The 24,750-nt window shown below is 41.9% G+C and overlaps 1 protein-coding gene across 25 annotated transcripts in view; it reads right to left on the minus strand.

Annotated features, from left to right (window-relative positions):
* The window catches only part of LOC119498442 (discs large homolog 1-like protein), a 136,857-nt gene that overhangs the window by 39,253 nt on the left and 72,854 nt on the right, over window positions 1-24,750 (minus strand). For 13 of the 25 annotated variants that reach the window (XM_037787375.1, XM_037787367.1, XM_037787366.1 and 10 more), the window contains 2 exons: window positions 20,079-20,243; window positions 14,242-14,400 (listed from right to left, as the gene is read on the minus strand). In XM_037787375.1, coding sequence (XP_037643303.1) covers window positions 14,242-14,400; window positions 20,079-20,243 — 324 coding nt within the window. The remainder of the gene's footprint in view (window positions 1-14,241; window positions 14,401-20,078; window positions 20,244-24,750) is intronic. The other 12 variants (XM_037787380.1, XM_037787384.1, XM_037787379.1 and 9 more) reach the window with 1 other exon arrangement.

Below are 24,750 nucleotides of genomic sequence, written 5' to 3' on the forward strand. Positions count from 1 at the left end.
GCGACGAGGACTCCTCCTGGTTGGCGGCAGGCAGGCAGAGAGCTGCAGCTTTCATTTGGATATTCTCTGCAGCAGCTTTAAGCCTCTGCTGAAGATAAAAAGCTGACAGTCCTCGCAGGCCGTTCAGGACCGAACCACCGAGCGGCTGCTGATGGTTCTCAGGTTTCCAGTAGGGCTGCACAATTAATCCTATATTAATCTGTGATCACGATCTTGGCTTCACCACAATTAAATAAACATGATCGACTCCTCCGTTTTGGGGAGCTGTGTTGCCCATAGACCGTAGATACGAAGTGGCTGTAGTCACCGTGACGTCACCCGGTGGTTTGTGGACTACGGTTCAAAAGCCTCGATTTTGGTATTTTGGCGATCGTGTCTAGAAGGTAACACGCAAATTGCGAAACTCTTGTGAGATGGTTACTGTTAGGATAGGTCGTCGGGTTTTTGAAAGTGTTTGTGGGTTACCTTCTAGACACACGACCCGTTGTGGCTGGCACCATTTTTGTTTCTGGCCATCGCTATCTTGTTTTTTTGCCGTTTATACTAAGGCTGTCCATCGATTAAAATATTTAATCGCGATTAATCGCATGAGTGTCCATAGTTAATCGTGATTAAATGCAAATTAATCACACACTTTATCTGTTCTAAATGTACCTTAAAGGGAGATTAGTCAAGTATTTAATCCTCTTATCAACATGGGAGTGGACAAATATGCTGCTTTATGCAAATATATGTATATATTAATTATTGGAAATCAATTAACAACACAAAACAATGACAGATATTGTCCAGAAACCCTCACAGGTACTGCATTTAGTGTAGAAAATATGCCTAAATCATGATGTGATTATCATAAAGTGGGCATGTCTGTAAAGGGGAGACTCTTGGGTACCCATAGAACCCATTTTCATTCACATATCTGGAGGTCAGAGGTCAAGGGACCCCTTTGAAAATGGCCATGTCTTTCCTCACCAAAATTTAGCGCAAGTTTGTAGCGTTATTTAGCCTCTGTGTTTACATGCTAGTATGACATGGTTGGTACCGATGGATTCATCAGGTTTTCTAGTTTCACAGATACCAGTATCTTCACTCTAGCTTTAAAACTGAGCCCGCTACAACCTAAAAATCGCAAGTTGCGTTAATGTGTTAAAGAAATTAGTGGCGTTAAAACAAATTTGCGTTAACGTGTTATTATGGCGTTAACTTTGACGGCCCTAATCAAGACGCATTTACACCCGATCTGCTCAAAAACTAAATCATGTGCATAATTTAAATAACTTAGTGTTAAGAAATACTTTGTTCATGTTTCTACATCTAGAAATCCTTTGGATCAATATGTTTATGATAAAAACAGGTCCTTTGTTGATGTATTGTTTTTAATTTAGGTTACAATTTCAATACTTTTTATCAATAATTATGGTTTATTGATTGACATAACCTTTTAGCTTAGGTTGTGCAGATTTTAGGGAGTAAAATAAGCAAAAATAGCAGCTCAAAGGGTGAAGAACCAAATGAGAAATGATTGTATGGAACGCCGTAGCCGCGTGGTTATAGCGCATGCCACATTACCGCAACGTCCTGGGTTTGATTCCAGCCTCTCTCCCCCCGCTTCCACTCCGTCTCTACTCTAAATAAGATTATATACATCATGTATTTGGCTGAGATCATTTTAAAAGTACCATCATTTCTGTTTTGTTTTAGAAGCAGTAGCAGAAGATGAACCCTGCTGAGGCTTTCCTCTCGTGGCAGATGGACTTCACGGAGTAATAGTATTCCAGCCTTTACGTTCGGCTAAATTATGAATGGGAAAATAATTTATACAACAGAAAACGTTGCCCCAGAAATAACCCACATACGAGTGTTGACATGACAACGGGCGCTGTGCAGTTGGGCAGATTTGTGTGTGAGTGGATTTACAAATCCAGGAGGAAGACTTCCGGTCGTTTTTTTGGTGGGAGGAGCGTTTCCAGATCTTTCCTCTCCGGCATCCACCGGCCGATACGCTGACCCACCAACACGTCATCTGGATACATGTATGACAAGACAGACTCGCCGTACAGTCCCTGAACGCCTCGTCTCCATCCATATTCATCATGGAAGACTTCAAAACATATTGATCTGCTGTGAATATCTATACGTCTGCGCTGTTTTTGACGCCTTTAACCGTCATCTGAAGGATAAAGTAGGTCACCGTTACGGAGTTCAGCCCGCCGGCGTTAAATGAGCAGGAATCTGAAAACTGACCCGCATGATTCATGACAACAGGAACACACAAACGCAGCATTTAAGAGAGCAAATCAATACTATAAACTGCCCTGGACATGTCACAGTATAAATATACATCACAGTGTTACAGAGCGTGACCATCTCACGGCTCGCTCCTCATCAACACATCCAGTGTTTCCAGCTCCACACACTGACACCAAGGGGTCTGATGGAGATTAGGATTAAAGCCTGTGCTGCTGTGTGTCCGCAGCTCCACCTACAGGCCACACAAACATCTCCGTCAACACAACACAGATCTACAACCAGGTGTTATACTAATGGGGTCAGTATCATGGATGGTGTTAGAATAAACTCCATATCTTTAGATGTGGAGCAGCTGTGGTGGATTAATACAACGATTTTGTCTTTTTCTTCATTAATGTGCAGATTTATGATCTGGAGGGTTTATGATGAAGAACATTTCTCTGATCACAACTTGCGTCTTATTTTCCACAGTTCAATCAGTAGAGCCAGGACGATTCACCTTTCTCCTGATTCAATACTATCATGATACTCGGGTGCCGATTCGACATGTATTGCGATTCAATATTACGATTTATTATGATTTTTGTTAACTTTTTTAACACTAAAAGTTGAATCATCCACTTCTAGGGACTTTAACTTTGGAAAATCTCTAAAGGTCTGCGCTCTTCGAGTGCCATTCTAGTTTAGTTTATCCATCAGCCCAAAAATCAAAGAATAAAGACATTTCCCTCACAGATTAGTGGTATTTTATTTTTAATTTATAAGGGACATGTAATGTTTTATACTTCTGGTGAATATAATCCATCAATCTTATTTCCATAGATGTATTTTGTATATACAGTTCCCTTTGTTAACATCTTATTTTGAAAACCGGACGTAGTTACTACTTCCTCTAACTTCTCCAAGGTGGTCTCTAGCTCTCCTGTCAGCTCCGTTCTCTTTATCCATCCATGGTCAGCCCCATCAGGGCCGTTTCAATGCAGAGAACAGAAATGTCAGTATCTGGGTGCTCTACAGTCGTAGCATCGGCCCATTTGACCACGGAGACGAGAGCGACGGCCGGCTCGACCGCCACATTACCGCGATACGATAACGTTTCCTGCTAACTTTTTTCCGATATTTTGCAGACGTTTTTCTGCCTTTTTGGGACTTTTTTTTGCATATATTTCAGTCTTTTATTTCAGACATATTTCGGCTTTTTTTCTGACTTTTGTTCGCCTTTGTTTAGACTTATTTTCAAACATATTTTGGCCTTTCTTTAGAAGTTAGCATGCAGCCTTAGCCGTGATGTCTAGCTCTGCTTCTCCTGTCAATGTGTGAAACCCAAATTGTTTCCATCCTTTACTGGATGTGTAGTGTTTACCACGCTGGATTTAACATGTGAGGGTGCAGGTCGTATCCACGCTGACCCTCCAACGTTTTCTACTTTCTGCGGTTTGTTTTGGTTGATGGATACGGAATGGATATGACGTCACGTTACTCAGACTACCACAATAAAAGCGGTAACTTCCTTCTACCTCCACATAGACTCAGATGAAGCAAATATATCGATTCTGGCATTAAAACATCTATTTCAAAATTGCGATACATCGGTGAATCGATTTTTCTCCCACCCCTATCAATCAGCAGCGGTAACGGTCATACTCACTAAATGAATCTGTGAACATGGTGAGATCACAAGTTGAGAAACAGGAGCAGTCAAACTAACAGTCAGCACACCTGAAATATCAATAATCATCTATCATGGTTCGGGAAAACTGTCAGTACAACTACAGTAAGTACAGCAGGAAGTGAGTGTGTAAACTGTGGTGATGTCGTTGGGTTGTTTGGGGATTCCCCATAAATGTGTCTCTAATGGGCCACGCTAACTTTGTTCTCTCCACCTCCGGACAAACGCTCGTCTCTGACTCTGAAAAGGTTAACACAGGAAGTAGCTGCCTTGCTGCAGAGGGATCTACATCCGGGTCAACTAGAAGGGCCGACCTCATCACCCTCCATATTCATCCACGCACGCCCCTGTGTTTACATGTGTGAGACAGACTTTCACGGCGGTTTTACTAAGCTAAATAACAAAACGCCGTTACAACATGTAAAACTAGGGCTGTCAATCCATTCAAATATTTAATCATGATTAATTTTACATTTTTTATCAGTTCTAAATGAACCTTAAAGGGAGATTTATCAAGTATTTAATACTCTTATCAACATGGTAGTGGACAAATATGCTGCTTTATGCAAAATATATGTATATATTTATTATTGTAAATCAATTAACAACACAAAACAATGACAGCTATTGTCCAGAAACCCTCACAGGTGCTTATGTAGTATACTGTATGTACTTACTTATGTATAATACAATATATAAATACATAAATAAATAAATAAATATAATGAATAAATAAATAAATACACAGAAAAAATAAAAATGGAAAATGAAAAATAAATATAAAGAATAAGACCGGAAAATAAAAAAAATAATAAATAAAAAAAATAAAAAATGGAATAGATAAAAAAATAAAAAAATATATAGATAAATAAATATTAAAAAATATTGTCCAGAAACCCTCACATTTAGCATAAATAAATATGCTCAGATCATAACATAGCAAACTGCAGCCCAACAGGCAACAACAGCTGTCAGTGTGTCAGTGTGCTGACTTGACTATGACTTGCCCCAAACTGCATGTGATTATCATAAAGTGGGCATGTCTGTAAAGGGGAGACTCGTGGGTACCCATAGAACCCATTTACATTCACTGATCTGGAGGTCAGAGGTCAAGGGACCCCTTGGAAAATGGACATGACAGTTTTTTCCTCTACAAAATTTAGTGTAAGTTTGGAGCGTTATTTAACCTCCTCCGTGACAAATGGGGGGCTCGTCCGAGATATGATTGATATGTTAACTTTGACAGCCTAATAAATGTAAACTGTGCAGCATGTTTATAAAGTACAGGTGAAATTTTAAGTTCAGCGCAAGTTTGGAGCGTTATTTAACCTCTTTCACTACAAGCTAGTATGACATGGTTGGTACCGATGGATTCATCAGGTTTTCTAATTTCATATGATACCAGTATTGTCACTCTAGTTTTAAAACTGAGCCCGCTACAATCCCCCTGAAAGACCGATTGCGTTAAAGAAATGTGTGGCGTTATTAACACGTTAACTTTGACAGCCCTAAGAATAATATTAAAGGACGGGTTCATTATTTTATGCTTATATGAACGTTGAATTTGAAGTTCCTGTTCATACTGGACATAAACGCGTTCAATGTTAGTGAGGGGGGGGGGAAATCCACAGCTCTTCTGTGTATCTGAAGTTAATATGAAACTTCAGTCCTCCACTGCAGCTCAACAAGTAAACACAAATACATCTACAGAAGATGTCTAACTCAAACTGCTGGAGCCTTCAGATAAAGTTTTGTCCCCCCATCACTGACATTGAAAGCATGTTTTAATGAGCAGTACAAACAGAAAAAGAAACACCTGTTTCAATGTCCACATTGAGTCAATCTGTCCTCTAAGAAGATCATCAGAAGAAATACAGCGAGGTAAAGATACACCCAGAATCAGCAGCTCCTCTCTCGTCCTCAGAGTAAACCTACATTGTGCTGCTGGTATGAAATGCTCGCCTTAGTTGCAGCTTTCACGACACAGTAGCAGGAATTTGTTGGGCTTGACGTGCCGAGACAGCTTGTACACGACCCAAAGCCTGTCTGGCCTCACGTGGTATGAGACTGTAAGACAATAAGTTATGGGAGAGGACTAACAAACCAACTCCAAAACACACCAGAAGCCAGAAATGGTGGAAGGTTAGGCTTGGGGCTAGCAACCCCAACTTGTAGAAAAACCTATACGCTACAGAAACGTTGACAACAGAAAGACAGAATCAAATCCTGGTAGAGGAGGGTTCCTCATCAAGAGGAAATATGTCACAGAGCCGAAACCCTTTCTGTCAACAGCTGGCCCAAGAACACCTGGCGCAGGGACCTTGACACGAACATCAAACAGAGCGGGCTGACATGGAAACAACTGGAGAGGAAAGCCCAGGACAAAAGACTCTGGCTGACTGTGGTCAACGGCCCATGCTCCACAAAGGAGCCATAGGCTTTGAATGAATTGGTGTGCGCGTTATGTTAACGTGTGTGTGTGTGTGTGTGTGTGTGTGTTTGAGACAGTGAAACGGGGAAGGCGGTGTGGGGTAGTGCTGCGTGTCAGGAGCCTGGAGGTTGCTAGGCAACGCCGGGGAAGGCATGTGCTACTGCAGGGGTTCCTCACATCTGCCCAGAACACATGATGCTGCTGTTTATGCAGGTGAATCTCTCCAACGTCGTTCACGCAGACATTTATATATAACAAAAATAATACGAAAAAAAAGAGCTGCACAGGTGTGAGACATCAACGTGAACACTTCCTCTTCCAGTCCGAGACGAGAGGGAGATTCCAGCTCGTCTGCTGAAGGCTCTGGAACATTCACCGTGCCCTCCCCCCTCCCCACCACCGATTCCTGAACATGCACCGCCACACGGAGAGCGATCTCACGTTTAAGATCTAATAACCTGCTGCAGCCTTATCAACAGAAATCACCTCCAACGCCACGAACGGCGTCCTCATGTTTACGCTGAGCCTCTATCCGTCTGACGATGATGATGGTGGTGGTGGTGGGATTGAGGATGCGGGGCGTTTCTAGATCTGCGGTGAAGAATTGAACCAGATGTGGAGGTTTCTGCATGAATCCTGATCCACCACATGACGCAGCAGCAGCAGCAGCAGCAGCAGCAGCAGCAGCAGCTCTTCTGTTGCAACTTTCCCACATCTGCCTCATCCACCAGCAGCGTCACATCCACAGCGGACGGACCGATCAATACATTTACAACAACACACACACACACACACGCACACACACACACACACACACACCAGTCCGAGTAGTGCATGATGGTATGTAAACAGGCTGACTGCTCACACACATGTTGCAGAAAATGACTCACTACACGCTGCAGCACCTCCCCCTACCTCACCTTTATGAAGATTTGTTTTCCTATGGTTGGGGGATGGTGGTGGTGGTGGTGCTGGTTGGGGGGGGGGGGTGACCTACCAGTAGGCGCCGGTGGAGCCGCTTGGTTCTCCTCAGGGTGCCCATGATGCGGCGGCCCATCTTTTTGGCGTACCACACAGAGTTGAGCATGCTGCTTGTTGCTGCTGCTGTGGAGGTGGAGGTGGAGGTGGAGGTGGCGGTGGTGTGTCGCCTCCTCTGCGCCTCCTCTCGCTCCTGCTGCAGGCTGCGGGGTGGCGGAGGTGGTGCTGGCTGGAGAGCAGACGATGGGAGGCTGGTGGGGGGGGGGGCTTCACTCCACCTTGTGTGTCCCCCTCCTCCTCCTCCTCCGCCTCCTCCTCTTCCTCACAGACACAAACAGGGAGTCTGCAGAGATGGAGGAGCTGGTGGAGGTGACCGGATGCTGTTGCTGCTTCCAGGGAAAAGGAGCGACCGGAGCAGAGAGGAGACGCACCGAGGTCGTCCCTCTCTTCCTGGCAGTTACGAGCAGCTGTGGCAGCGGCGGCAGCGGCAGACGGTCGCCGGTAAACGGCAGGCGTCACACTCCGGACTTCACGGGAAAAAAAAAAAGAGAGAGGAGCCTCCGGGGGCGGATTAACCTGCCGGGGTGAGGGAGCATGGCGTAGCGGGCGCAGGGGATGAGAGAGAGCAGCAGCCGGTCGGCCAGCCTCCGTCTGTCTGAGGCAGACAGCAACAACAGACTGCAGGGCTGACGAGAGGACGGCCGTGTGTGTGTGTGTGTGTGTGTGTGTGTGTGTGTGTGTTTAAAGAGAGCGCAGGAAGTCAGTCCTCTGATCTCTCCTCGCTCTGCAATCTGGAAACCTCACGCAGCTCCTTCCTCCTCCTCCTGGTTCTCAGAGGGTTTGATCCAGCTGACCTCTGTCCTACTTCAGTCCTCACACTTCCAAATATGAGTCAGCAGGGAGGGGGGGGGGAACTCTCGCCTGCAAAAATGCTGAGTTGTCGCGGCTGTGACGGACAGCGCGGTGATCTGTTGATGTGTGGAGCGACGCTCACGACGGAGGATTCAAACTAGCGGGGAAGTTCATGTAGAGAGCTTACTGCTGGTGACTTCAGTAGTCTGTTCAAAACAGACTCTGAAAGCAACGCTGGAGGACACAAATAAATACAAATAGAATAAGATTCAATAAGTGAAGTGATGGAAACTATGAATACATCATTTTTAGGGCTGTCAATTGATTCAAATATGGAATCGCCAGCAGTCCCCGCTTTGCCGAGTGAGCCTCTTCCATTAATAGAGTTTTGTATTATGGGTTGTTATTGTTCGTAGACTTAAGCTTCAGCAGGCAGAATATATTAATAACAGTTAACATATTGTAATTCAAGTGTTCTGAGAGACTTCTGCTCCTCCTCATGGCCTGTAGTGACGGGAGACTTTGACCAATCACAGGTCATTTCAGAGAGAGAGAGAGAGAGAGAGAGCGCGTTCCTATTCTCTGTTCATTCAACGAAGACAGCTGTCAATCACTTGCCAACTCCGATCAAACGGTCACTTCCATGTCAAGTGCACGGTTTAGGTGTAAAATGAGAACGTTTGGCAGCCATGTTGAGGAAATACCAAACACCGCCAAGCCCTCCAGGAAGTGTGCTGGTCATTGATCCCAATTTTCGTAGTGGTCAAACGGCGGTACTACAACTTCCGTGTTCGTCACGTGATGCCGTTGGGCCCAAAAAAGACTTTGTCCCGTAGACTTCCATTGGGAAAGAGACGTCTGTAACTCAGAGGATCATTTATTTTTGAGGTGAATCAACTCCCCAGTATGAACACTCTAATCGTCCTTATTTAAAACGCACTAATAGCTGAATCCAGAGTTATTCCCCTTCCTCCGTTCATGTGAATGAGACCCAGACCGAGGCTGGAGCGCGGGCTGGTAGGAGGAGTTAGCCATGTGACCGAGCGGATGCTACTGCTCATGGTCCACGGGCCCGACGGATGCCGAAAGATCGGGGTACTTTTCCAGTCGGTAGTCGAGCCGTTTAAGCTTCATGCTCCACTGAGCAACTTTTATAGGAATGAACGAAGCCCCACCTCCAACGCTGGATCCTGTTCACTTAATACATCCATGATCATCATGTACTACTGTCAGGATAAAGTGACCGCTTTAACATTGCTAGGCTAGTGACTTTCTCCAGGTCCATTTACAGATGTTTGTATTTCTCTTAAAACCACTCAGTCAGTCGTAAAAGTCAACTTTAACCTGCAGGAGTTTTGCTGCAACAGAAGACATGAATTCATAACGAGTCAAAATGAATCAAAGTGTCGTTTTACTGCAGAAACAAACCGAAAAGAGACCGAATCAACTGTCAAGCTGCCAAAAGACGACCGGTGTCCCAGAATGTCACGATGAGGAGCTCAATAAAAGAGTAAAGTCTGCAGGACGCTTCAAACGGCATCACTTCTGACTGGGGAGTGTGTGAGCATGTGATGCACAGAAAGGGGTTCCTTTGCTTCAAATATTTGTTTTCCAAAAAAACAGGTGCGTCTTATATCAGGCCAAATGATCGGGGGCCCAAATCCAAGATATGTGCACCATTAAACACAGTCAAAGGGGCAAAAAAGTAGTGCAATTTTGTTTGTTAATGCCTCCAAATTTCAAACATTGGTGGAAAAAAATCGCCCTGTAAAAAAATATTTTTATATAAAAATAATTATTTTAATTTTACAATAAAAATAAAAATGTATTATAAAATAATATTGTTATTATTTTATATATTATTTATATATTTATTTATTCCCTGAGCTGTAGTTTAGGGGTGGGCGATACATCGAATATAGTCGATGTATCGCGGGTTGTACACACTGTGTATAAAATGACTATATCGCGAACATCGACTACAAATTGTCATGTAATGTTTTCACTGTGGCATTTCCTTCTACGTCACAGACTCCACCCCGATCCAGACCGTTCTCCTAGGCGAGTGTGTGACGTATTCGGCCGGCGTGTTTTTGTTTATGGAGGGAAGCAGCGGAGAGAGAAGGAGCCCGGAGAAAGCGAAAGAACTGAAGCGGCAAAGCGAGTATGGTAGCGAGAACACGACCAAAGCAACCAGAACCAGCCCAGAGGCAAATGACTCTGTCTTCCTCGCTTTCTAAAGCAATCCCATAATGACAAAAAAAGTGCAAAATGCAAAGAAATCACGGCCGCTGTAAAGAACTACATCACAACGCCGGTTAGCGTGGTTGAAAAGCCCGGATTCAAAAGACTCATTAAGACACTTGATCCAAAATATGAACTGCCTGGTCGCACATTTTTTGCGGAGAAAGCTCTACTGGAGTTCTACAACTCAGTGAGAGGAAAGTTGTCCAACCAGCCAACAGAGGTGACCCACTTCTCCACAGCTACCGATCTGAACGTCCAGCTAACAGAACCAAAGCTGTGAGCCTGAATACGTGGACCAGACTGCTTTGGTTATAGGCTGCACCTCGTGATTGGTGAGACTTTCTACACTGCTGGGAAAATAATAATTTTCATTATCAGCAATAGTATAACAGCTTACTGGTAAACATAACAATAAGCTACTTTACACTTATTACACACTATTAAAAACAGTGTGTGTGTGTGTGTGTGTGTGTGTTATGTATTTATTAGAATATATAAAGCATTTATTGCCAGATAACTATTTGATTGAAGGGAATACTGTTGGATACTGTTTTGTTAAATTGAACTTGTGATTTGCACGCCAGATTAAAATAGATCCAACAGAAACCACTAATGAATAGAAACAAGAAGGTTTTAATGCAGACATACAGTATGCTGCAGGGACTACAACAATCATCATATTGGTGTGATTGTATGCATCAAAGGGTTAAATCAAGCATTTATGAAGTGCTTAGAGGATATTTGAATATCGCGATATTGCCTCAAAATATCGCAGTATTATCTTTTGTCCATATCGACCAGCTCTACTGTAGTTTTCTAGAAATGACTTCTACTTTGTAAACAATCTTGTAAATGTTGTGGATCTGTCTTAAATATGTCCAAAAGTAAAAAGTAAAGTTTTATAAATTGGCCTGATATTCTCAGACGTTCCCGGCCTGGAATACGGACCCCTTAATATCCCAGGATTTCCCTGTAATTCCAGGACCAGCTGGAACCCTGTTGGCTATAAATAGAGCTGGCCTGTCCTCCCAGCATCCTTTGCTGCAGCTGGGAATGAAGCGTAGCAGAGATGAGACGATGGAGAAGAAGAAGAAGAAGAAGAAGAAGAAGAAGAAGCAGTGGTTTCATGTCGTCTGAGTCCTTTGTGTTGGTGATAAATAGACATCAGAGCAGCTGTAAATCTGTTGGCTGAGGACGAGCAGCAGGCTATTCTGCCTTTCACTATCACCCTGTTACAAAAAGCCTCACTAAATCTGCCCTTGTCCTTCTCTGCAGGTTCAACCCCCCCCCCTCCGCCGCCCCCTCCTCCATTTTCCTGCCGTCAGGATTTTCTTTTGTCGGCATTCATCTCCCGTGTTGCCATGGCGCTGCCGAGGAGAGCGAGCGAGAGGCGGAGATGAAAAAAAATGAAAGGAATAATGAAGTAAAAAAAAAAAAAGGGAGTGTACAGTACGTCCTCTCAGCCTTCGCTGTCTTTGTGGGATGTGAGGATACGTTGATTGCGTTTATCGCGGCGGAGGTGTTGGAGAGATAGCCGGCTGCTGACGTCAGGCCGGGGGACGGGCGCCCGCCGCCGCACATCAAACGTGGGGGAAAACAATGAAGAGCAGGATGTGGAGATTTCTCCACCACAGAGTGAGTGTCACCGTGAGACAGGAACGTCACCGAGCGGAGAAGAGTGGAGAGGTGGAGGTCCTGCTCCGATGTGAAGTACGACAGCCTCCGGTGGAATGTAACTAAATATATTTACTCCACTACTGTACTGAAGTACAGACGTGAGGTCTTTTCATTCTACTTCATACTTCTACTCCACGACATTTATCCTATAGTTACTAATTAAAGTTACTGTGAGGAACTGATGCATCTAGAGACCTACAGAAGTAAACCAGACCGTCAGCAAGAAGATTGTATTCTTAATGCTCGTCATCGGGTCCAGTGAAATCAGACCAAATCACGCAGGTTCACCAGAAACTCCTTCAGCTCCGCTAGCGGGGCCTCCGGCAGCGACCAGCCCGCCGCGGACGGACCCAGATCCGGCTTCGCTGCCGCCTTCGACCTGCTCCACTTACATGAAGACGAGAAACTTCTGTCGGTAAAGGCAGACTTTAAGAGACTCTGCATCATGACCTGCCTCCTGCACGCTCTCCCCGGGCGCCTCCCCTCGCCCAAACCTTTCCAGTAGGAGACAACGCGTCGGACACGGACAATCTCCTGTTGTGTGCTACATGTGTGAAAGGAAAACTCCGGACAATGTCCAGAGAATCACATGAGAAAACGGCTTTAAATAGCAGATGTTAGCATGCTAACATCTGCTATTTAAACACAGAGCACAGCTGGGGCACAGCTGGAGCTGATGGATGTCATTAGTTCTGCAGGTAATTGGTCATAAACCAAAGTATTAGACACCGATATGTTGAGGTGATGATGGCGCTAGATGAAAAGTCAGAGGATCACCAAAGCCAGTACAGTTCATCCTGAGGGGAACATGAATGATGAACCACCACCCCCACAGCCATGTTGCTAGCACAGATAGCACGGATGTCTCATAATAATCCATCCAGGATTTAAGCTTCAGGTTTCATTTGAAACACATCACATCAACAACAAACTCAACTAACAGGACTATAATCATGCTGTCACCATTTAAATAAATGGTTTCCATTTAAAGAGACTAAAACACTCGACAAAACTCAAACTGCAACCAGATAAGATCTGTCACATCGAAGACCTCGTTAAAGGAAACGTTTCAACATTTTACCAAACGTCATGACTCACTTTCTAGATCAGAAGATCATAATCATCGATATAGTTCAAGCATGTAACTCCCCCTAAAACCTCAAACTGTGGTTTCTTATTAAGGCAGTCAATCCATTCAAATATTTAATCGCAAATTAATCACTCTTTTTTTTATCAGTTCTAAATGAACCTTAAAGGGAGATTTATATTTAATTATTAATTATTTATATTTAAGTATTTAATCCTCTTATCAACATGGAAGTGGACAAATATGCTGCTTTATGCAAACGTATGTATATATTTATCATTGTAAATCAATTACCAACACAAAACAATGACAGATATTGATCCAGAAACCCTCACAGGTACTGCATTTAGCATAAAACAATATGCTCCATTCATAACATGTCAAACTGCAGCCCAACAGGCAACAACAGCTGTCAGTGTGTCAGTGTGCTGACTTGACTATGACTTGCCCCAAACTGCATGTGATGATCATAAAGTGGGCATGTCTGTAAAGGGGAGACTCGTGGGTACCCATAGAACCCATTTACATTCACTGATCTGGAGGTCAGAGGTCAAGGGACCCCTTTGAAAATGGACATGACAGTTTTTCCTTGGCAAGATTTAGTGTAAGTTTGGAGCGTTATTTAACCTCCTTCATGACCAGCTAGTATGACATGGTTGGTACCGATGGATTCATCAGGTTTTATAGTTTCATATGATACCAGTATTCACTCTAGCTTTAAAACTGAGCCTGCTGCAACCTCCGAAAGATCAGTTGCGTTAAAACGAATTTGCTTCGAACTAAGCTAAGCTTAGCAAACCACGTCCTGACTGCAGCTCCACCCCCCAACTACCACGACTTCAACACCAGCTGATCTCTTCTGATCTACACATTCAGACCAGTAAAACCTGAAGCAGCGTGTTTTAAGACCAGTTGAGTCTTTTCACGGGGACTCCGTTGAACATGAACGACGTAGCCACACGATGGATGAACACATGGTGAGATGTAGACAACACGACTTTCCTGTTTCCAGCAGTGACCCTGAGGTGTGGGTCGCCGTGGGGTTTTTACCTGGATTGGGGGGTAGGGGTTGGAGGAGCAGGAGGGGAGGGGGCTGTCCTCGCCGTGGCTATAGAGGGTGGAGGACGTGGGGGAAGGGAGCTCCGGGTGGTGCTGCTGCTGCTGGCCTAACGCCGGGGAACCGTCAAAGATGCACTCCAGAGATGCTACCTACAGGATACAAGGAGGAGGAGGACAGACGGAGTCTCGCGAAGGTCAAAATACAGAAACAAAGGCAAAGCAGGAGAGAGACAGGTAACCTGAGAGAGAGACAGAGTGAGACAGAGAGTGAGACAGAGAGTGAGAGAGAGAGAGAGAGAGAGTGAGACAGAGAGTGAGAGAGAGTGAGACAGAGAGTGAGACAGTGAGACAGACAGTGAGACAGACAGTGAGACAGAGAGTGAGACAGAGAGGTGAAGCAGAAGAACAAAGATGAGTGAAGCTACGGTGACGAGCTGGTTCAGGTGTTCAGGAGGACACGTGAGACGGAGCTCAGCTGGAGGGTCAGTCTGTGGACGGGTGACTGAGCCGAGAGACAGGTAGAGAGACAGGTAGAGAGACAGGTACAGGTAGAGAGACAGGTAGGTGTAGAGAGACAGGTATGTGTCGAGAGACAGGTAGAGATATAGGTAGAGAGACAGGTATGTGTAGAGAGACAGGTAGAGAGATAGGTACATGTAGAGAGACAGGTAGAGAGACAGGTACAGGTAGAGAGACAGGTAGAGAGAGACAGGTACGTGTAGAGAGACAGGTAGAGAGACAGGTACGTGTAGAGAGACAGGTAGAGAGACAGGTACGTGTAGAGAGACAGGTAGAGAGACAGGTACAGGTAGAGAGACAGGTAGAGAGAGACAGGTACAGGTAGAGAGACAGGTAGAGAGACAGGTACGTGTAGAGAGACAGGTAGAGAGACAGGTATGTGTAGAGAGACAGGTAGAGAGAGACAGGTACGTGTAGAGAGACAGGTAGAGAGACAGGTACAGGTAGAGAGACAGGTAGAGAGACAGGTACGTGTAGAGAGACAGGTAGAGAGACAGGTACGTGTAGAGAGACAGGTACGATCTGATTGGCCTCTGGCTTCATACACGGTGTCCACAACGTGTGAACATCTGGAGACGTCCACAGAGAGAAATGATACGAAACATCTGCTGAGAATTAAATGTCATAATTATAAAAATAATAATAATTATAATTCTTTAGACGTTGGAATATAAATAAATGTAAGAGTTTAGATGACAGAAGAAGAAGAGTTTTTAAAACACAGTAAAGATTTAGTTAAATAGATATTATCGGCGGTGTAGAGGTAAGCATCGGGTTTTAATTAGTTTTTAATACGCCATAAAACTTTTGATTAAAACAATTAAAATAGATAAAAGATTTATGTTGAAATTGAGAACATTTTAACATTTTTTAAAGACAAAATAAAATAATAAAATAATAATAAAAAAAATATATTTTAGTCTAATCCTGTAAGATTCTGTTAAGATTAACAATAAAATGTCAATTTTAATTCAAATTAAAACTAAATTTGGGGCGACAAGCTAACAACACCCATCATGTCAAATTGATTATAATTAATTAAATATATTCCTAGGACACTTGTTTGATTATGTATTCAACTATTACAGGTATTATATGTTATATGTATGTATATGTTATATAATGTTGTGTTTTTGTGTGATATAACCGTGTTTGAACAGTTCTGATCAAAGTTTTATTAATATTATTATTTGTCTGTTTGCCTTCAGAGCGTACTACAGTGGGCTATAAATAGTATACAGTATACTACAATATTTGACACATTCCTGCACAAAACTGTACAACTCTTTATTTTTAAAAATAAACTGTACATATTTTGTATATGTTTTATACATTTTTATATATTTATAGTATTTTTTCATATTTTTATTATAAATCTTTCTATTCTATATTCATGTTTCTTGACTTTTGCAGTACTTTCTTTTATTTTTTATTCACTTAATGATTTTGTTTTGAGTCATGTGAGCTCTCCAGGACCGAATCCTGAGTTATCAGGTCTGAAGGCTGCAGAAACATTTATGAGTATGAACTCAGAGGCCGACGTTCAGACAGGAAGTGACCTGTTTCTTAGTAAAAATCACAGAAGCTGTCGGCGTGTCTGACCACCACACGGCGGCAGCAGAGCTCCACTGAGCCGTCTGGACAGTCAGGTTGATCTGATCTCATGTGCTCCGTTACCACGGCCACGGCAGCGTGAACATGTTCAAACCCTGTGAAGTATCACATCTCAGCTAATCTGCAGATTGGATTAATCAACTCTGGACACAGAGACGGCCACCGCAGTTTGAACACTTCACAAACCGACTGAGACTAAACGGAGGAAACATTTGTCTCCAAACGTAAAACATTTACTGGATTTAATACGAGCCAGTTGACTTGAAACTAAACAGAATAAAAAGGTTTAGAGAATCCTCTCCGTGTTTTTACCTCAGAGAGACACACAACTAGAGCCTGCTTTATGATTTGATTTTTCTACTTTTCATTCGTTGTTCTTTCCTTCTAACTCACATTCTCAGAAGATCAGACAAAATAACATTTTATTGTTCTTGAAATCTCTCGTTATAAAACTGCATTACCTTATCGGTGCATCCCTGATTATTATCATCATTGACTTTTCTATCAATTATATTTCAACTATTTTATTAAATGTCTAGTTGGTAAAAAGTTTCCAAAATCATAAAGCAAAGTCTTAATTTATTTTGCTCAAAGCAGTACTACTTTTGATTTTTAAAAGGTTATATCCTGACTTTTATTCTCTAGTGTGGCTCAAACTCCCAAAAACACGGAGACAAATTCTCCAGGCTGAGCTCCCGGTAAAGTTCTGTTCTGGGTTTTAATAAACACACCGACAACCTGACGACAACCAGGTGGTCTGAGGGCGAGTTAACGGTGAATACGCTCCCGTCGGCCTCTCGGTGGGAGTTACAGGAAGGAGAATAAGACATGGTTTCCATGGTTACGGTACGATTCAAGGACGATATGTGGCTCATCTGGAGCGATACGATACGATTCAATGACTTGAAATCGATACAGTAACTTTTTTTTGGGCCAAAAATTCAGTCAGTGAGACTCTGAAATAAACATCTGGATACTGGACAGAGCAGGTCAGGAGAAACTATATAACGTTTGATTAAAACAATTAAAATAGATAAAAGATTTATATTGAAATTGAGACAATATAAAGATTTTTTAAAGACAAAATAAAAACCTATATTTATCTATTTTAGTTCTAATCCCTGTTTTAGAAGGTTCTGTTAAGATGATTGATTTTGCCCAATAAAATATTCATTTTAATTAAATTAAAAATTTATTTGGGGCGACGAGCTAACAACACCTGTTATATAAATTGATTTTATTGAATTATTATAATTAGTAAGCATTGGGTTTTAATTATTTTTAATACGCTATAAAGCTTTTGATTAAAACAATTAAAATAGATAAAAAGATTTATGTTGAAATTGAGAAAATTTAAAGATTTTTTTAAATAAAATAAAATAAAAATATATATATATTTATTTTTGGGGCGACAAGCTAAAAACACCCATCATATAAAATTGATTATAAATAATTATATATATTCCTAGGACACTTGCTTGATTATGTATTGAATTATTACAGGTATTAACTTTATTAAGGTCGTGTTTTCACTTAAACTGATAGAACTGTATATAACTGAGCAGGTCAGGATTCATCAAAGTCTTTCTTGTAAAGGAATCAGGGATAAACTAATTATGGATATAAACAAGTAAACAACAATTAATGCAGTGCTAGAGTTACCTGGGCGTTCGGTTTTAGCAATCACATGTCTCAGTAGGTGCGTGGAAAGATTGCTCGTGTTGTATTTTATCTGCATATTCTGCGAACTGCGAGCGATTTATAAAGGACATCTCCACACGCTGGACCTCAAAACACGGGTTGGAAATCGCTCGTCTGGCTCTTCCTCGACGATGTCATACACAGAGTACCTATCGATGTAGTTGGATCGTAGGAATATAAATCGATGCATCGATGTGGTAGATGAATCGTTCATCACAAAAAACGAAGAAGCTGTGAGTTTTTTTTAATTCCGCTGATAAAAAGAGGATTTTCTTTCTTTCTCTTGTTACAGCAAGAACTTATAGGAGTCAGCAAAGCCCCTACAAGTCTTCTATAGCTGATGTAAACTGTTATAACTGGTATGTTTATGTGTGTGTGTGTGTGTGTGTGTGTGTGTGTGTGTGTGTGTGTGTGTGTGTGTGTGTGTGTGTGTGTGTGTGAGATGGCGTCATGACAGGGGACAGGTACGATGAGCAGAACAGGTTCTAGCTTCAGAGCAGCTGAACCACATGTAGGCAACACAGACAAGCAGCAACCATCATCCTCCATCTCTCTCTGAGTGAGTGTGTGTGTGTGTGAGTGTGTGTGTGTGTGTGTGTGTGTGTGTGTGTGTGTGTGTGTGTGTGTGTGTGTGAGATGGCGTCATGACAGGGGACAGGTACGATGAGCAGAACAGGTTCTAGCTTCAGAGCAGCTGAACCACATGTAGGCAACACAGACAAGCAGCAACCATCATCCTCCATCTCTCTCTGAGTGAGTGTGTGTGTGTGTGAGTGTGTGTGTGTGTGTGTGTGTGTGTGTGTGTGTGTGTGTGTGAGAGAGTGTGTTGACAACAGATGGAGATGGACAGAAATATAGAGAAAGTGAAAGTGAGAAGATATAGATGGAGACAGAGATAAACAGACTTCACTGGCTTCTGAAGGACCTGTACTGTTTGTTCAGGCTGCTTCTCTCAATGACGCTGTGTTACGTTGCCAAACATATTAGTGATTATCCGAAGTTTTATCACCATATAATATAATGTTTTTACAGATACGGGTAATATATATTAATATATATTTTTAATGACTTTCTTAATAAAGTAATGTTAACGTCCACCCGCCAGGAACTGAAAGTTAAAAAATACAATCTACAGAAAAATGAACTAGTTCAGCCTCCGTTTATTAAGATATTACTACTGGTATAATTAACTCAATAAAATCCAAATATAATTATGACATTCAAAATTACTGTTTTTTTTTTTTTAAATTGATGTTAAAATGAATACATTTAAATAATTAGTAATATTTACTAATAACTAGTAAATGTGCCAGCAGCAATTAACAATTAAACAAGCAACAATTAAAATGCTTATCATTTTTATTTTATATTTCTCTTTATATTTCCACATTTATTTATGTAATTATTTATTCTTTAATTTATTTCTCTTTATATTTCCACATTTATTTATGTAATTATTTATTATTTAATTTATTTCTATTTATTTTTCAACATGTATTTATGTACTCATTTATTTCTCTTTATATTTCCACACTTATTTATGTACTTTTTTATTTTTTAATTTATTTCTATTTCTATTTCCACATTTGTTTATGTACTTATTTATTCTATAATTTATTTCTCTTTATATTTCCACATTTATTTATGTACTTATATATTTTCTAATTTATTTGTCTTTAGATTTCCACATTTATTTATATACTCATTTATTTCTCTTTATATTTCCACATTTATTTATGTACTTATTTATTCTTTAATTTATTTCTCCTTATATTTCCACTTTAAATAATGTACTTATATATTTTCTAATTTATTTGTCTTTATATTTCCACATTTATTTTCATATTCTTTTACAGATTTATTCTTTTTTTATAATCAGAAACAACATTTCTGATTAAGGTGCCAGTATAGTTATTCATGAACAGATAAATAACGAGCCAGACGGATAGAAGAGAGCAGCAGAGACAGAAAATGAGGCCGACTCCGTCTCCTACCTTCATGGGTGAGATGTGAGCGTGGGTGACGTATCCGTGCACATTCTCAATCTGGGAAAGGTTCTTCTCCGCTACCTGGACCAGCTCCGGCCCCCCCGCCTCCTCCGTCAACTGGGGGGAGCTCTGGTCCTGGGGGGACGAGTCCTCATCGTGGTGCCTGTACTTCTGAAACAGGAAACAACAGAAACACACGGTCAGACAGAGGAGCTGGTTAGAACAGATTCCTTCAGATCAAACCAGCGTGGAACATGCCGTGTTATAACTGTAATTATTAAAAAGTTCAGCAGATTAATAAAACAAAGTACAGTTTACTCATTTCCATCACAGAGAGACAGAAACGATGAGAGCCAAATCAAGAACACGTCAGTCAAACACGGACTCTGAGGTCAGAAACCTGAAGGTGAAGCAACAACCTGCTGAACTAAAGACGTTTACAGTCATACATATTACAGAGACGTAATGAAATGTGTTTTATTATGAGGATGTCGTGAATCATACACTTCTAGGGACTTTAACTTTAGAAAATCTCTAAATTAATACAATAAAAATGTTTGATTTTCAGCATGTATGTAGTCAGAGATGTCCTGAAGTCAAATATATCAGTCATTGTCAGGAATTATTTATTATCCAGCAACCCAAAAATCAAAGAATAAAGACATTTCCCTCACAGATTAGTGGTATTTTCTTTTTAATTTATAAGGGACATGTAATGTTTTATACTTCTGGTGAATATAATCAAATCAATCTTATTTCCATTGATGTATTTTGTATATACAGTTCCCTTTGTTAACACCTTTATTTTGAAAACCAGACGTAGTTACTACTTCCTCTAACTTCTCCAAGGTGGTCTCTAGCTCTCCCGTCAGCTCCGTTCTCTTTATCCATCCATGGTCAGCTCCATCGGGGCCGTTTCAATGCAGAGAACACAAATGTCAGTATCTGGGTGCTCTACAGTCGTAGCGTCGGCCCATTTGACCACGGAGACGAGAGCGACAGTCGGCTCCACCGCCACGTTACCGTTTCCTGCTAACTTTTGGCAAGTTTTTCGGATATTTTGCAGAACTTTTTCTGCTTTTTGGACATTTTTCAGGCATATTTTTCGAAAATATCTCAGACATTTTTCAGACTTTTATTCAGACATATATATCGGCCTTTTTTGGGCCATATTTCGGACATACTTTGGCATTTTTCGGACATATTTCAGACTTTTTTTTTTTTTTTTTTTTTACATATTTCGGCTTTTTTCTGACTTTTTTTAGCCTTTATTCTTTTTGAACATATTTTATTTATTTATTGTATCCACGCTGACCCTCCAATGTTTTCTACTTTCTCAGGTTTGTTTTGGTTGACGGATACGGAACGGATATGACAATAAAAGCTGTAACTTCCCTCTACCTCCACATAGACTCAGATGAAGCAAATATATCGATTCTGACATTAAAACATCTGTTTCAAAATCGTAAAAAATAAATTATGAATCGTTTTTTTCCCACCCCCAGTATTCAGAGCCCTTCACCAAACTGACAAAACGTGATTACTCAGAAAAGAAGGTCAGAAGGTCAGAAGGTCAGAAGGTCAGAAGGTCATCACATCATCCAGGAGAGTCCTGAGTGTTTATGTTCAGGAACATCCAAAGAAAGATTTATAAATGGGAATAACAGAATGGGGAAAACTTTTATTATAACTGACGGAAATCAAGCAAAACTACCAAAAATAAGACCGAAGTAATAAACTGTAATATTTTCCAGCGAGGCGCCAGGTGTCTTCGCGGTGTCTCTGTGGATCCACAGCCTGCCGGAGCTTTCACATCTTCGATGAGTCAGAGCTCTCCGAGTCTTACTCATCTGTTTTATGGCTTTAAAAGCAGAGAGGTTCACGGTGGCAGGTGAATGACTCGACTGTCCCCAAACCACAGCAGTTACATAACCAACCATGACTGAGTGACGGACGCCTTCACCCTCCACTCCTGAGCACAGCTCCGCCGGACACAACAAGTCCAGCAGCTTGAAGGACACTTTGGAGGTTTCACAGTTTATTGACGAGTCCATTGCAGGAAGTTAATCAATAAAACCATTGATGAACTGTTTCACTAGTTTTCTCTCATGTTGTCTCCTTTTGCTGCGAAACACTTTGATTCAACTGTGTGAAGTGAAAAACACCAGAAAGCCTTTATCTAAAATAATGATTACTTAGTTTGTTCATAGGCGTCATATCTTACATTAAAGGGACTGTTTGTAACTTCTTACACGTAGAAATCATTGCTGGTCGGTGTCTCCTGGTCTCTCGTGTGTCTCCGCTGTTCAGACTCCGACTCCAACACAAACTCCAGTGAAGCACCAAAACCTCTTGGTTGTATCTAGTGAAGCTGTTAAACAGTGTTGGCCGCGGTCGGAGGACGCGGGGGAGACTGTAGCTTTGGTCTCCAGGACCGGAGTCTCTGCTGTACTCTGCTCCTCTGCTCCTCTGTCTGCCTTCACTCACACACAGCGCTCCTTCTCTCTCTCCACCTCTCACGTGCATGCGTGCATGGGTCCCTGGTTTTCTGCCCGCCGTTTCAAACAGGAAACCACATGGTGGCCTGCTCGTCAACTTTCTGTTAATATCTTAACAGACAATCCACCACAATCTAGAGAATCTGCTGAATCTGGTTTCATGTTAGAACTAGATCGCCTAGTTTCACAGCTTGGTCCAGGTTTAGTGAGCCGGACGCGTCGCGCTGGACGAGCTAATTTGCATAAAGAACTGTTCTCCTCCTTTTGAAAGAGCAACGGCGGAAATGAGGAAACTCCCAACACTCGGCGGACCAATCGTGTAACTTCATCAGTCAGTCAGTGACAGACTTTTGTGTTTGTAGGGCCGGCCCTCAGCGGTCCAGACAAAAACTGATCACTCTGAGGACATGTGGTCAAAACCACGTCCCTCCAGTGGTCCTGAGATCAGCGCCAGAGCAGCACCACGCATCAACAACTAAACAGTCGTGGTTTTCTAAAGATATAAAGAGCAGCATGTATATATATATATCTATATTTCAGAGAGAAGACTTCACTTTGTACTTTGACAGAGCAGCCTGCATTGAGCCGACAGATGGTGTGTGAAGGGCAGCGTCTCCATTCATCAAGCGGAGAGCTGCCAGCCGACGGACTGAATGTTTGGTTAATTCATGAAGGACGGCAGCAGCAGCCAGAGAGGCGGCGCACAGAGAACACCTGCACATCCAGGAGGTGTGAATCTGAACAAACACTCAGCCCTGATGTGACCAACATCACCAGAACACAACACATGTACAAACTGAAGCCAGGAGGAGAACCTGGAGGATGAGATATTACAAATATACACAAATCAGTCAGATTCACAAATACATTCTGAAACAGAGTAATTCTTCCCATTCACAGTGTAAGGGGGGAACGATACGATACGATACGTATCACCAGGGTCTGAAATTAACTTTTTTCACTGCCTGCCACTGTGAAATTGATCTGCTGCGTTTAGTCATCCAGCCCACCGTCTGTCCAAACGTTCCTCCTGCTGCAGCTCAGAGCTCAAACTACGGGAGATATTTTAGGAAACACTAGAGAGCAACGTTCAACGGCCACGGTAGAGGAATGAGAATCATGTCGTCGTGTATGCTGCGTGGGTATTTCACATGTGAAATGTATGTTTTCATTAAATGTAAGATGCCGTTTCACACGGGATGATGACACAAACCACATTTTGATTTTATAATACATTTCACACTTTGAATTACGCTTCAACCTGTGAATTATTCATCACACGGGGATAATCTTTCACACGTGGAACACCGTTTCACGTGTGAAAAAATTACAAAGTTTCTGTATAACACAAGTAAAATCAGTTAGATTAGATTAGATTCAACTGTATTGTCATTGCACATAGTGCACGTACGACGACATGCAGTTTTGCATCCAACCAGAGTGTGTAGAAGTAATCCCTTTTAACTATATAAAAATGTGATAAACAATGATAAAAGTATTAATCCTATAACCCTGTGTTTATTACTGAAACAGCATACAATCATAGTGCTACTGTATTTTTATTAGACCTCCAATGCTGTAACTCACAGCTCTAAGTGATGTAATGCAAACGAACTCCAAATCACCTCGCAGCTGCGTGGACAAGGCTGCCACTGAAGGGGCCCAAAACAGGGAATCTGTCTCTGACATAATGGATGTCGGGGAGGCACCTAGAGCAGATGTATGGTATATGTTGATTAGTGGATATTTTGACAGAGACCAGTAAAAATGGAGGATACAAAGATATATGGCGGAGCGGTGGGATGAGCTCTTTGATCTAGTATATAGGGTTGTGATGTGGAGCCTGCAAACAGTCGCGTCCGGAACGGCTCGGGTTTGGTTGTGTTTTTGTCTGCTGATATTGAAACACAATAAAACTCTGCTTCTTGCACCATCCTTGTACAGAATCAAGAGATTCATTTGAGAAACCTGTGTTGACTTTCTGACACCTTTAAAATTGAACATTGAAGAACATTGAACTGGCGTCTCAGCCCTTCCAGGCCCAAGGCTTGAGATTTCCAGACTCAACAAGTGCAAACTAGTAAAGTGCTAATAAAGACAATATTTATGGTGTATATAAATAGACACATATACAGATTGAAGTAAAGGTGGATAGACATCTGTTGATTTGCATACTGATG

The sequence above is a fragment of the Sebastes umbrosus genome, chromosome 12, assembly GCF_015220745.1.
Source record: "Sebastes umbrosus isolate fSebUmb1 chromosome 12, fSebUmb1.pri, whole genome shotgun sequence".
Classification (NCBI taxonomy): domain Eukaryota; kingdom Metazoa; phylum Chordata; class Actinopteri; order Perciformes; family Sebastidae; genus Sebastes; species Sebastes umbrosus.